The following is a 15299-nucleotide window of genomic DNA, read 5'->3' as shown; positions in this document are numbered from 1 at the left end:
ATACGAAACTTCTTTAAGAAAATATATAATAAAATCTACATAACTTTGGGTTTGGTGATGAGTTTTTAATACAAAACCAATGGAATATTCCATGAAAGAAAAAAATAGTAAGTTGGATTTTATTAAAATTACAAACCTCTGCTCTACAAAGACTCTCTTAAAAGAATAAGACAAGCCACAGACTGGGCTGTTAAAATGCAACAGTAAGAAAACAAATGACATAAAACTGGCAAAAAACATGAACAGATAAATAGCTTACAAAAGTATATAGTACAGATAGTTAATAAGGATATAAAAAGATGCTCAACATCATATGTCATTAGGGAATTGCAAATTAAAACAATAAGTTACCACTATACACCTATTAAAATGACTAAATCCAAAAAAAGCAGGCAATACCAACTTCTGGTGAGGTTACAGAACAAGACACTTTCATTCTTTGCTGGTGGAAATGCAAAATGTTACAGCCACTTTGGAAGACAGTTTGGCAGTTTCTTGCAAAATAAACCCAGTCTTACCATATGATCCAATAATTGTACTGCTGGGTATTTAGCCAACCACTTTGAAAACTTACATCTGCACAAAAACTTGCATGTGAATGTTTATAGAAGCTGTATTCATAATTACCAAGATGTCCTTCAATCGGTGAATGGATAAATAAACTGTTATATTTATATGATAAAATATTATTCAGTGATAAAAAGAAATGAGCTATGAAGCCACAAACAAACAATGATGAATCTTAACTACTTCAGTACCATGCTCACCGGCCGCGAAACCTTGCCCACAGCCGGCACTCATAGTCCACACGATAGCTTGTGCTGTGCATTGACGACGAATCCGTTTTGCTCTTGTGTAATGAGGAAAGCTTTAAAGCACTGAAAGCTTGTTTTACTCTACAGGCAGCTTTACTTGTAATGTAAATCAGAATAGGGAATGTATACATATATTTTTCATTATGTTATTTTTAAATGTTCCCAATTTTATTGTGATAAATGAAAAACTAGAGAAGTCATATCACGGCTATCAGCTAAAGTCACTGTGCGGTTCATCTGTGGCTGTCGACTATAGTCGACGCTGGTCCCAAAGTGGTTAAATGCATATTTCTAAGTGAAAAAAAGCCAACCTCAAAAAGCTGCACACTGTATAATTCCAACTACAGGACGTTGTGGAAGAGAGTATACAGTGGAGATAAGATCAGTGTTTAACAGGAGTTTAGGGTGAGAGGCTGACAAGGTAAAGCACAGGGGATTTTTTTAGGCTGAAGAACCTATTCTCTAGGATTCTATAATGGTGAATATGAAACATTAAGTATTTTTTAAAACTCATACAACTTTATAATACAGAGTTAATCTTAATGTATACATTATAATACAAATGTTAAAAATATCTTTTGTGAAGTTTGGAGACCACAGGATGAAACACAGAATGTGACAAAAATATCTAAATATATTACAAACGTACAAAACACCTTCACCCCAGCAGGTGGGGTAATAACATGCTAACCTAAGTAACTTTGGAAATGAGTCAGTAGGACTAAAGGCAAAAAGAACAGTGCTCTAGTTGATAAAGTTGTTTTCCATGATAGTAAGGATTAACAATCTTGAAAACATTATGCATGTATATTGACATTCAGCAAGTAAGTTTACAAACATATTTCTCCTTGTTCTTTCAGCTAAGAGGGCCTAGAAGCAGTGACACCCCAGTAGCAACAAACATAACTAGCACCAGATCTTTTTTTGTCATACCATTCCCCAATAAAAGGAACCTGTATTCCTTGGAGAAATGGTTGATTCTAGGACTGGGGTTGAAAATATAAAAGATGTACCTGGAGCATCTTATAGTGCCCCAAAGTAAGAAAATGCTAAAGAAGAAACAAACAAATAAAAACAAAACACACACAACTATGGGGTATGTCAAACTGATACAAGTGTCAACTGAAAAACTAATGACCAAAGATGCAGAAATTTGAGCAAGAAGAGAAATAAAATGTCATTGGATTATAATTCAAAGTATAAAATGAGTAACCATGACTACCTGCTAATATAAATAAATGATTAAATAAATAAATAAAATAGGGATAATGGAAAAATATTCCATACAGAAGACGTTCAAATAATTTTTGTACATACTTTACCCTTAAGGAAATCATAATTGCCTCTTCTTTAAATGGGGACTTCACATAGTGACTTTATTCCAAAGAGTATAGTATGAAAAAGGAAGAAAAAAGTATAAATATACAGTGGAGAAGGCTAAAAAAAAAAACCCCACCTCAAGTCAGGTGATGAGAGTTAACATCAATAATGATAACTCCTAGTGATAAGTATATACCCTTAACATGATGTAATAATAATGCTACTTTACCTCTGTAGTCTTCCACCCCAAAATTCCTAAACCCAATACAATCATGAGAAAAACATTAGACAAATCCCATTTGAAGGCATGCTACAAAATACCTGACCCTAATACTCCTCAAAACTGTTGGGATCATCAAAAACAAGGCAAGTCTGAGAAACTTTCACAAACAAGAGGAGCCTAAAGAGACAAAGCCACTAAATGTAATGTGTATCCTGTATGGGGTCCTGGAACAGAATAAGAATATTAGGAAAAACCTAAAGAAATCTGAGTAAAGTATGGACTTCAGTTAATAATAATGTATCAATATTGGAAATTTGGCATGGGATATATGGGAAGTCTATATTCACAATCTTTCTGTAAATCTAAAATTTCTCTAAAATAAAAATTTTATTTTAGAAAACTCTACAGAACTTTTTTGGCTAATAAAATAGCTCATTAAGCTCATAACCACTTAATGAGCTATTTTCTGGTTTTTAATTTTTAATTATTGATTTTTGCCACTTTGGAAAGAGTAGAATAATGACGGTGTCAGAGCCAAAAGTATGTGGTTGCTAGCTCTCTGCCATTGTAAATGTCTGTGAATTTGACTCCTTTGCACCTAAATCTTCTGTTGGTTTTCCTAATAAATTTCATCTGATAAATTTCACTGTGAACAACAACCTAAAATATTCTGGAAATGAAAGAAGATGATTCATCATAGATAACAACTCTGGGTTTTGAAAATTTCTATAAATCAAATCAGTTGAAATTGCTATAGTTTCTATGCCCACCTTACCTCCATTTCTCTCTCTTACAGCCAGTGTCCAGAAGGATACATCTGTGTGAAGGCTGGTCGAAACCCCAACTATGGCTACACGAGCTTTGACACCTTTAGCTGGGCTTTCTTGTCTCTATTTAGACTCATGACTCAAGACTACTGGGAGAATCTTTATCAGTTGGTAAGGTCCAAATTAACATGCATAGGATTTATTTTTATGATCATAGATAAAATGACAAGTGTGGATACTTGCTCATAACACTCTGAAATCTAGAGGGTCTTTGCCTAGAATCTTAATTGATCATTAGGAATCCTAATCAATCCTAATTGATTATATGAAAGGCATTCTGCTAGGGGGGTATGGGGGATGCAAAGTATGTTCACAACTTTGAGGAGTTTATAATCCAGTTGTGGAGATAAAAACATGTTAAAAGATCTTTTAAATCAATTGTATAAAAATTTCAGATTAAAGCTATAGCTAATCAAGTCTAGAAGAAAAGGGAAGAAAGACATCTCTAGATGGTATGGACAGTGGGCTGCAATGTAAGTGGAACTCCACTGGCAACAATGAAAGATACAGTGCTCTCACTTGTCATATTGCCCCACATTATGAACCCCAATAAAAGCATTTAAGTGAGTCTCAAATATATATTCAGTATATACTAATTTGAAATATGTTTATGTCAAATGAGACTGCAGTCAAGCTTTAGATAATTTGATTATTATTTTTGTATGTTGAACATTTTAACACCAAAAATATCTTGATCAAGATAAATTGGATACTAAAAAGCATCAATTTCCTGACTGTCAAAATCAGATCTCTATCTGGGTACGATATACTAATATACTTACGGAATTAACCCTTTTTCCCCCTAGACGTTACGTGCTGCTGGAAAAACATACATGATATTTTTTGTCCTGGTTATCTTCTTGGGTTCCTTTTATTTGGTGAATTTGATCCTGGCTGTGGTGGCCATGGCCTATGAGGAACAGAACCAGGCCACGTTGGAAGAGGCAGAACAGAAAGAGGCTGAATTTCAGCAGATGCTTGAACAGCTTAAAAAGCAACAGGAAGAAGCTCAGGTACTGAATGATAATAACATAAGTTTATTATTATTTTTGGTTTCTATCTGGGAATATTGTTGTACTATAGAGGTCAAATTGGAATTGGCTTTTCATTTTATCTACAGACATTGTCATTAGAAAAGAGAAAGCGATTCAAACCTAAAATTGTTTCTGAAGTTGGATTCAAAGGCACTTTTCAGGCATTATGTATAAAGAAATCAGCTGGTGGGTAGTGAATACATTAGGGATAAGTTTTACTATGCAATTGTCTTATGAAACTAAGGAAGGGATTTAATTTTAAGTTTAAATTAGAAAAGAAACTGATATTTCCCAGTATTAGTGTTTCACCCCTAATTATGACATTTGAGATTTTATTCTGAAGTTAATTGATCTCAAATGTTAACAAGAAAACTTTATGCATACTTATGCTTAGCCATTCTTTGGGATTTCTGTAGTACAAAAAGGTGTTTGCTATAGCCCATATCAGGATATTAGGAAGGAATCTGAAGTTAGACGCCAACAATATGTTTTTATTAATATTAAAAACTGTTTGGGTTAGAGGTATAGTGAATGGGATATTCATGTATTGAGAAGAGAGAGAAGCCCAGAATTCTATTAAAAGGGGGAAAACTCCATATATTGAAAGATGATCTTGGGGAGACATAGTAAAAATATGATTAATATCAGTTGAATTCTTCTACATTTGCCAATATTTCGTATGGTCAGTCATTTTAATTTTAGTCATTCTAATGAGTGTCTCATTGCTGAGTTAATTTTCATCTTCCTAATTACTAATGATGTTGAGCATCTCTTCCTACTCATATTTCCATCTGGATAGCTTCTTTTATGAAGTGGTTGTTCAAATCTTTTCTCATATTTTTAGTTTTTTTTCTTATTCTTTAGATTTGAGTGTTCTTTTATATTCAGAGTATGAGTTATTTATCATATATGTGCTCTACAAATATTATCTCCCAGTCTGAGACTTACCTTCTAATTCTCTTGACAGTATGTTTTAAGAGCAAAAGTTTTTTAAAATTTTGATGAAGTACAATTTATCAAGCTAATTGTTTTTTGGCTTTCTTTTTAAATTATGCTTTTGGTGTTACATCTGAAAAATTTTTGAAAAACCAACACCACAAAGATTTTCTCCCATATTTTCTTCTAAAGTTATATAGTTTTATGTTTTACGTTGAGATCAATGACCCATTTTAAGTTCATTTTTGCATTAAATACAAGTTATATGTCGATATTCACTATTTTTTGTTTATTTAGTATATGAGTATCTTATTATTCTAACGTCATTTGTATAACAAAATATCCTTTCTCCACTAAATTTCCTTTAAACCTTTGTCAAAAATCAATTGTCCAAATGTGGGTGTCTATTTTGGAACTCCATTCTCTTCAGTTGATTTATTTGTCTCTCTTCACATCAATACTACACTCCCTTAATTAGTGTAGTTATACAACAAGTCTTGAAATCTGATAGTATAGCCCTCCAACTTTTTTTTTCAAAGCTCTTTTAGCTATTCTAGGTCCTTTGCAGTTCCATATGGCTTTTAGAATCAGTTCGTCAGTTTCAGTTGGCTGGTTTCTACTGCTATGTCTTCAAGTTTATTATCTTTTCTTCTGCAATATCTATAATCTGCCATTAATCCCATCAAGTATATTTTTCATCTCGGACATTATAGTTTTCTTCTCTAAAAGCATGATCTGCTTCTTTTTTATATATTTCCCATGTCTCTAAGTAACATTTTCAACATACACAATATAGTTATAACAACTGTTTAAATTCCTTGTTTGCTAATTCTAACATCTCTGCCAGTCCTTAGTCAGTTTGGATTAATTTTTCTCTTTATTATAGGTCATACATTCCTGCCTTTTTACATTCCCAACAATCTTCAGTTGAATTCCAGACACTGTCAATTTTACTTTTTTGTGTGCTAGATATCTTTGTATTCTTATAACAATTCTTGATCTTTGTTTTGGGATATAGTTATGTCATTTATAAATTGTCTGATTCTTTTATACCTGCAAACCTTTAAAGATTTGTTAGTTAGGACCAGAGCACCATTTAGTCTAAGGCTAATTATCCCCCAATACTGAGTGAAGACCCTTCCAAATACCCTACCCAATTCCCACTTAAAAAGAAGTCCTTTCCAAGTGTAGCTGGTAGAAACAGGCAATATTTGGGCACAGTGTGCATGCTGGGTGGTATTCCCTCTAATCCTTGGCCTCAGATAGTTTCCCAACACACATATATTGATGAATATGCTTCTCAGAACCCAAGGGGGACCTCAGAAGATCTCCAGAGTTTTCTCCCTGTTCAGCTCTGTCCTCTATAGTACTCTGTCCTGTGAACCAAGCCACCTTGGTTTTCCAAGACTCTTAGTTTCATCTCCTCCTCTAAACTCTATGTGTATGTAGACTCTATCTACAGAGATATTCTCTCCTCACACCATAGTCTGGAAGTTGAATGCCATAAGCTAAGAAGATCATGGAGCTTGCTTTCCTTCTTTCCCATTTCCCAATATCTCATGACTTCCTGATCGGATGTTCAGTTTCTTCAAAACCATTGTTACATGTATTTTGCCTGTTTTATTAGTTGTTTCAGAAGAGAGTGCAGATCGGGTCCCTATTACTCTATCTTGGCCAGAAGCAAAAGTCCAAATAATTTTTTACATATTTTTTTGCATTTTTTTCAGATGAATGGTTCCAGATACTTGAAGTATTATTTGAATGACAGTATACACTTGGAATTTGTGGGTTCAAAATTTAAGTTTTTAACAATTCTGAGTTACTTTGAATATGTACAACATATAGCACTAGGTCCTTTGAGGCATTTTCTGGTGAAACAGAGATATAGCTATGAGTTGCTTAGCTAGTTATTGAGCTTGATAATAGACTTAGCATTTACTGAACATTCTGGCTTTGCTATTTTCATCTTACCATTGGGTACAGAATAGTAACATGGTTATATTTTATTAAATTTATAAGAAAAACTATAAACAAATTTAGTGATATTTGAAAATTTTATAAAATATCCCCCCTTGCGAGAAAGGTCTACCATATTTCAATTATTTAGGATTTTTATTTCATATCACTATAAATAAAACACATTTGTAAAATAATGAAATAAAACAGTTTACAGGGCAAAAACATTTTTAATTCAAAGTTTTAAATAAACATTATAGGGAATAATATTTATAAATGATATGTAATTGTATTTTAAAGCACCAGGTTATTCTATTATCATTTATCAAATCAGACAAAGTATTGTGCTTGAAAATCCTCCACAGATAACACAGTATAGGAATAAGTTTATTGTGAAATGCAGCCACTTTAGAGTATAATATGGCATCAATTAAAAGAGTATAATCTTTTTGAATTTAGAAGTGAAAGTGCACTATGTCTAATAAATGTTTAAAGAACCTAATTATCCATATCATGATTAGGTCAGCTAGAAAGCATCAGTTCTGTTACTTAATAGTCTGTTATTGGATTCCAGTGACCAAATCATCATGATTAGACTCAGCTTTAGTTTTATATGTACAAATTTTAAATTGATCTAAGGTTCTCATACTGATCGAGATGGCACAGTGCCAAATCCATTTTAGTTTCTTATTGACGACACAGGTTATGATGACTGGTAAACAGGCAATGCTGAAGCACAGGAGAGAGCTGAAGGCAGAGAGTTAGTGCAACTATGAGGCCATTTGTGCTGCAGTATAGCTTAAGTCTTGCTAACCACCTCTGACTCTTCACAAGTTACTGTCTAGCCAGTGACTTCATGAAGCCTGGCATCACTTCCAGTTTTATTTAATGTCTGTGTGGGCCCCCCCAGTGCCAGTCATTACGTAGACATGAAAAAATGACATGGAGAAAGACAAACTCCACAAAGAAATAAATGTTTTGTCCTAGATCATCTTGTGTTTGACATTTAACTTGTGATCTTTAAATGCTAATCTTAGCTTAGCATATTCCATAGCAGTCTATATTGGTCTTATAGGAGAAAGTTGAGGAGTAAACATTAGGACAAAGTTAGGAATAGTGGCATTTAAAAGATCTAATATAATCGGGGGTAGACTTGAAATAGATATAGTTAATGTCTTGCAGCTTTGAATGGGATTTTAACTGGATTTTATGTGAAAAACAAATGATTAGTCATGTGGTTATATTTTTAAGGACATATAGATACAGTGAGTTGTAGAACGTATGTTGAATCATACAGAAATGTTATAAGAAAATGTTCTGTATATAAATATTAGGCACAAATTTGTTATTTGTACAAGAGGAACTGAGCAAGTCGGCTGTGAAAGTAACACTATATTCTGAGTAAGCAGGACATTGCAGTGTCACAGAGTTGGGTATAAACAGGTACACAAACATGAGAGATGACAGGAAACATCTGCCTTTGAGGGAATCGGCAAATCACTGGAAGTGGAACAAGTGACAGATTTGAGTTGATGAGTGACACGTAAAATGTGTTGTGTCGGAGGTTACCTTTGTTGCCTTAGAAAACTGTTTTGGTTTTGAGCTATTCGAACTGTTATTCAGAATAGGTAGGGAAATCATGTCTTATGCAAAACAAAGTTCGGAAGTGATTTAAATGAACATAAATTTCAGGATTATGGTAAGGGAATATTACCACCACTTCCTTTGTTTCTAGGGACAAACAAGTCAATAAACAATTAACACTGGGTGTTGTGTGTTTGTAGCCATACGACATGGAAACGAGAAGGACTGTATTTGGATAAAAAAGGATATATTGGCCGGGCGCTGTGGCTCACGCCTGTAATCCTAGCTCTTGGGAGGCCGAGGCGGGCGGATTGCTCAAGGTCAGGAGTTCAAAACCAGCCTGAGCAAGAGTGAGACCCCGTCTCTACTATAAATAGAGAGAAATTAATTGGCCAACTGATATATATATAATAAATTAGCCGGGCATGGTGGCTCATGCCTGTAGTCCCAGCTACTCGGGAGGCTGAGGCAGAAGGATCACTCAAGCCCAGGAGTTTGAGGTTGCTGTGAGCTAGGCTGACGCCACGGCACTCACTCTAGCCTGGACAACAAAGTGAGACTCTGTCTCAAAAAAAAAAAAAAAAAAAAAAAAAAAAAAGGATATATGTATATTCTCTCTTTCAACAAATGATACATATTATGGACCTCCTATGTAACAAGCACTGTGTAACTATATTTAACTTGCAACACATAAGTACTTCATTTATTCACTTTATTTTACTTATATAGTCATACTTACAAAGAGTCCTTAATATTTTTCGTCTCTCACAATGGATTATATTAGAAGTGATACTGATGATCAAGACTGCAGTAAAAAATCTGGCTATATGAGTACATGAAATTTTAAGAATATGCAGATTCTGATTAGTGTTTCATTTAAATGCTGGGTGTTGTCTTATAGCAAGTCTTAGATTTGGGTTCCCATAATGAATATTATGCTCAATGTCAACAAATACCTGTGTCACATTTTATGTGTTGCACAGTTCAACACATAAATTTAGCACTGTAATACGCTCCCTAAATTCATTTTAATCCTAGAGAATTTGTAGCATAGTACCTTCAGTTTTAAAAACTTTTTTTTTTAATTTTTTTTTTTTTGAGACAGAGTCTTGCTTTGTTGCCCAGGCTAGAGTGAGTGCCGTGGCATCAGTCTAGCTCACAGCAACCTCAATCCTACTGCCTCAGCCTCCCGAGTAGCTGGGACTACAGGCATGCACCACCATGCCCGGCTAAGTTTTTCTATATATATTAGTTGGCCAATTAATTTCTTTCTATTTATAGTAGAGACAGGGTCTCGCTCTTGCTCAGGCTGGTTTCGAACTCCTGACCTAGAGCAATCCGCCCGCCTCGACCTCCCAGAGTGCTAGGATTACAGGCATGAGCCACCGCGCCTGGCCAGTTTTAAAAACTTTAAAAAAAATTTTTATAACAAAATACCATAGAATAGAGAAAAAAAATAAAATAAAAAAAAAAGAATAAAAAAAAATTTTTAGTTAATGAGGTTCAAAAATGGAAGCTACTAAGGAAGAGTTTGCTGCTTCTTCTCAGTAAGGAAGAAACATAGAGCACAAAGTGTTGTCAAATTAGTTTTATCTTTATTCCCTCTTAAAACATGTTGTTGTTATAAAAGACCATTTTGACACAGACTCTTTTATGAGATCTAAGCATGCCTTGATCTCCCTCTACCTCTACTCCAGTGTCTGAGACAGTTGACAGTAAAATGCCTTTTAAATCTTTATTCACCAATCATTTACGGAGCCCTTTTTATGTCAGGTGACATACCAGGCACTGCACATACAAACAATGACACAATTCTGATCTAGCTTACAGTTGTGGTGGGGGGAAGATAGACAAAATGGTAGATAAATTAGGGTTGATTGTATTCAGTAATGACATCTGTAAAAAGCTTAATCAACATTCTCATAATTTGATTATTTCCATTTCTGCAGTTATATTTTAAAAACAGGAACATACCTAATGAAAACTCAGCTTTGATATGTACCATATTGTCATTTCATGTCCGTTCTATGTCATGGTTAGATCATTTCCAGTCTAAAAATACTATTCATGAAGATGAAAGTACAAAACACCTCAGAACTGGTTGTGTTTCATGAGTAGGTACAGAAACTCAAAATGCTTAAAAATACTTAGTTCTGAAATAGGGAAAAAGAAATCTGAACTAGTTCTCATAATATCTTGAATGATTATTTTGGGAATTTATTCATTGGTAATTTGATTATCTGTTATTTATAATAATAAATAGTTTGTAAACATCAAAAATTTTAAGACTAAAAGTGCTTTGTAATAAATTCTCTGGGAATAACATGACCCCAGAGATGTGAACTATAGTCCTAAATGTAATTCAAATGAAAAACAAGGATAAACTAGCCAATTCATTCCCACTACTTCCATCTAGATGTAAAATAATAGACTTTAAATGCTTTGAGTTCATAAAAAAAGAAAAGAAAAAAACCTTTTCCCAAGATTTAAAGGGAAAAAATACCACTCAGTTGTTCATGATTATACAGGAAGGAAAAATCCTATGGTTGAAAATGGAATGGTAATCAGATGAAGCAAACACCACTAGGATAAGTTTTGCTTTTTAAAGTATAAAAGATACTTTAAGAGAACAATTGTCCCTTGAACAAAGCTAATCTTATCATAGTTAAAAAAAAAAGGCAATCCAGGAGATATATAAAACCAGACCTTTTTTGCCTTAATGCATACGCTAGCATATTGCTTTATGATATTTAAAATGTAAGGGTGATTTTTTTTTTAATTTCAGAGTATTATGGGGGTACAAATGCTTTGGTTACATAAATTGCCTTTCCACCACCTGACAAGCGAACCAATCTCCCAGACAGCTTAAACTGCATCCATTAGGTGCGGATTTACCCATCTCTTTCTCGCCCCACCCCCTGCCCGACACCCTATGAATGTTACTTCCCATATGAGCACGTTAGTGTTGATCAATTATTTTTTTTTTTTTTTTTTTTTTTTTGAGACAGAGTCTCGCTTTGTTGCCTAGGCTAGAGTGAGTGCCATGGCGTCAGCCTAGCTCACAGCAACCTCAAACTCCTGGGCTCAAGCGATCCTTCTGTCTCAGCCTCCCATGTAGCTGGGACTACAAGCATGAGCCACCATGCCCGGCTAATTTTTTATATATATATTAGTTGGCCAATTAGTTTCTTTCTATTTATAGTAGAGACGGGGTCTTGCTCTTGCTCAGGCTGGTTTAGAACTCCCGACCTCGAGCAATCCGCCCGCCTCGGCCTCCCAGAGAGCTAGGATTACAGGCGTGAGCCACCGCGCCCGGCCTTGGATCAATTATTAATAGTACCAATTTAATGGTGAGTACATGTGGTGTTCATTTTTCCATTCTTGTGATACTTCACTTAGAAGAATGGACTCCAGCTCCCTCCAGTATAATACAACAGTAGTTTGTCATTTTATGCCTGAATAGTACTCCATGGTATACATATACCACATTTCATTAATCCACTCATGTATTGATGGGCACTTGGGTTGTTTCCATATCTTAGTGAATTGTGCTGCTATAAACATTTGAGTGCAGATGGCTTGTTTATAGAATGTCTTTTTTTTCCTTTGGGTAGATACCCACTAGTGGGATTGCTGGATCAAATGGTAGTTCTACTTTTAGTTCTTTAAGGTATCTCCACACTACTTTCAATAGATGTCGTACTAATTTGCAGTCCCACCAGCAGTGTATAAGTGTTCCTATCTCTCTGCATCCATGTCAACATTTGTTGTTTTGGGACTTTTTGATGAAAGCAGTTCTCATTGGAGTTACATGATATCTCATTGTGGTTTTGATTTGCATTTCCCTAATGATTAGAGATGTTGAGCAATTTTTCATATGTATCTTGGTGATTAGTCTATCTCCTTTTGAAAAGTTTCTGTTCATGTCCTTTGCCCACTTTTTAATGGGGTTGTTTGGTTTTTTTCTTGCTCATTTTTCTGAGGTCTATATAGATTCTAGTTATCAGCCCTTTGTCAGATGTATAAACTCTTGTGATAAGACAAAATAAAGACCAGAAGACTTAATTTTCACTTATAGTTAATAGTCTTAAATGGCAACATTTGCACCATAGTCAACTGTTTTCAGAGTTCTATGTTCTAATTAGTGCCTGGCTTTGTTTTACAACAGGCAGTTGCAGCAGCATCAGCTGCTTCAAGAGACTTCAGTGGAATGGGTGGGTTAGGAGAGCTCTTGGAAAGTTCTTCAGAAGCATCAAAGTTAAGCTCCAAAAGTGCTAAAGAGTGGAGGAACCGAAGGAAGAAAAGAAGACAGAGGGAGCATGTAGACAGAAACAACAAAGGAGAGGGAGACAGGTTTCCCAAATCTGAATCTGAAGACAGTGTCAAAAGAAGAAGCTTTCTTTTCTCCATGGATGGAAACCGACTGAGTGGCGATAAGAAATTCTGCTCCCCACATCAGGTAAGTCTTCTGGTTGGTTTGTCGTTGCTATTGCTTTGGAATTGCTGTATTTTATTTTGGTACATTTTTGCAATATCTGATTTCAGTGAGCTATGGGGACTAACATTTAGTATGGTTATTTAAATTCTTATGGTAACTTACAATAAGAATTTAAATCAAAAGGAATTTTTTATTCAACTGTTAAATTTTTATCAAAAGTGATTTTTTTATTAAACTGCTAATAACTTCTAATTTAAGGTATTCAGTTTTAAACATTTTACTATTTTGAGACCATGTTTCTTAATCTCTTCTTTTTATCTTTTGGGCACAACCTACTTATCAGATTTTTCAGTGAGACAGATTTGGAATCTTTTGTTTATATTTTTCATTTTGAGACCTCAGATAAACTTATCTTCTTTGTGTGTAGGTGTCTGCCTTTATCATCTGAGGTTGTGACTATAACCTATGTATAAATTTTGAAAGGAAATGTCTCTTTGGATTTTGCCTTTATCCTTTGATATGAGAACTGTACTGTGGTGAGTCTCCATTATTCTGGTATAGGGTCATAACATGATACATTGGAATGAAATTATGACCTAAATGCTCTTTAAAAGGACAACATTGAAAGTGGTCTACTTTTGCTTTGATTTAATGCCAACTACCCAATTTTTCAATATATTTTCAAGCAAAAGAGGAAACATCAGTTTCAACTTTTTGTTGTTTAGTAAGTGTTATGGGTTAGTAAGCTAATATATTCTTTACATTTGCATGATGTAAGGAATAGTTATGAAATCTGTGATAAGAATAATTAAAACTTTGAATACTATTTGGTTTCATTCAAATTTCATGTGCTATGAATTATAAACTCTTCTAATCATATTAATCTTATTCAGGGTTATACCCTAAAAATAATGCATTGAGAGATACTCTTGATTAATTTAAATCAAAAAATTATATAGCAACCAAAAGGTATGATATCCTTTTTATAAAGAAAAAAAAATTTTTGTAGATGTGATAAACACAAAATTCAATATAGTATTTAGCTCTTGGTTGGGAGGAAAGGGGGTATGCATGTTATCAGTGATTGTTTATTTTATAATTTATATTTAATATGTAAATACAAATTTTTAAAGAAAATATATTAATAACTTAAGGCTAGTATTCTCATATTAGCACAAAATAGATGGGAACGCACAAAGAGTTACGAGATAAAAACCATTTTCCTATAGAGAATATCAGTATCAAGAGATTCAACTACTACTATCTTGTATAATACAAATATAAAATATGGTATTATATCAGTATAACACATTTGGGATTAACTTGAAGATCTGGAGGGCAACTCAGTTTCTCAGACCATTTTTTTTCTTTTGGCTTAACCAGTCACCCCTGATATTTTCTCATTCTTAAAATTATTAGGAGTGATTAGGATTAGGAATATTTGATACTATAGCATAATGATTGGTGTCACAAACGTTTTCATATATATCTCAACTCCAAACTCGTTCTGTGACCTTGGTCTAGTCACTTTGTAAAGTTTCTGTAAGTTAAGGTAATAATGCCTGTCTTACAGAGTTTTGAGGCACTAAGCAATATATAGAAAACCTAGATAACAAAGAATAAATCTATTATTGAGTTAAAATGGGTGAATGAATTCTAAATGGGGAAACAAAACTTCGAATAGCTTCAATTACAAATGGATATGCATAGTAGCAATATTTACATGAACATATTTACTTGAATTTGACAATAGTATTATTTCCTTTATTATTTCGTCATTGTGCTCAAAGGAAAACTTGTGGATTAGTTCATTCAATCAATAAATATCTATTGATCACCTACTACATGACAGAAATTGTTCTAGATGCTGAAAATACCTCAATGAACAAAAGAGATTCAATTCACTGACCTTGTGGAACTTTTCCTAAAGGAAAAGACAGATAATAAGCAACATAAATAAGTTATAAACTATGATAGAAGGTGATAAGTACAGACAATAAACAATATAAATAAGTTATAGACTATGTTAGAAGGTGTTAAGTGCTATAAGGAGAAAAAAGTAAGAAAAGGAGAACAGGGTCCATAATTGGCAATAAAATTTTAAATAGAGTGTTTTAGGAAAGTCTCACTGTGAAGGAGGCATTTTGGCAAAGATTTAGAGGAGGC

At 33.9% G+C, this 15299-nt stretch overlaps 1 protein-coding gene across 3 annotated transcripts in view; it reads left to right on the top strand.

The window, feature by feature from the left end:
• SCN3A (sodium voltage-gated channel alpha subunit 3) overlaps positions 1-15299 on the top strand; it is a 120441-nt gene that overhangs the window by 50412 nt on the left and 54730 nt on the right. For all 3 annotated transcript variants that reach the window (XM_012761182.3, XM_012761180.3, XM_012761177.3), the window contains exons 10-12: positions 3155-3296; positions 3992-4198; positions 12864-13154. In XM_012761182.3, coding sequence (XP_012616636.1) covers positions 3155-3296; positions 3992-4198; positions 12864-13154 — 640 coding nt within the window. The remainder of the gene's footprint in view (positions 1-3154; positions 3297-3991; positions 4199-12863; positions 13155-15299) is intronic.

The sequence above is a fragment of the Microcebus murinus genome, chromosome 8 (assembly GCF_040939455.1).
Source record: "Microcebus murinus isolate Inina chromosome 8, M.murinus_Inina_mat1.0, whole genome shotgun sequence".
NCBI classification, from domain to species: Eukaryota; Metazoa; Chordata; class Mammalia; order Primates; family Cheirogaleidae; genus Microcebus; species Microcebus murinus.
This window is presented reverse-complemented; position numbering and strand designations above follow the sequence as displayed.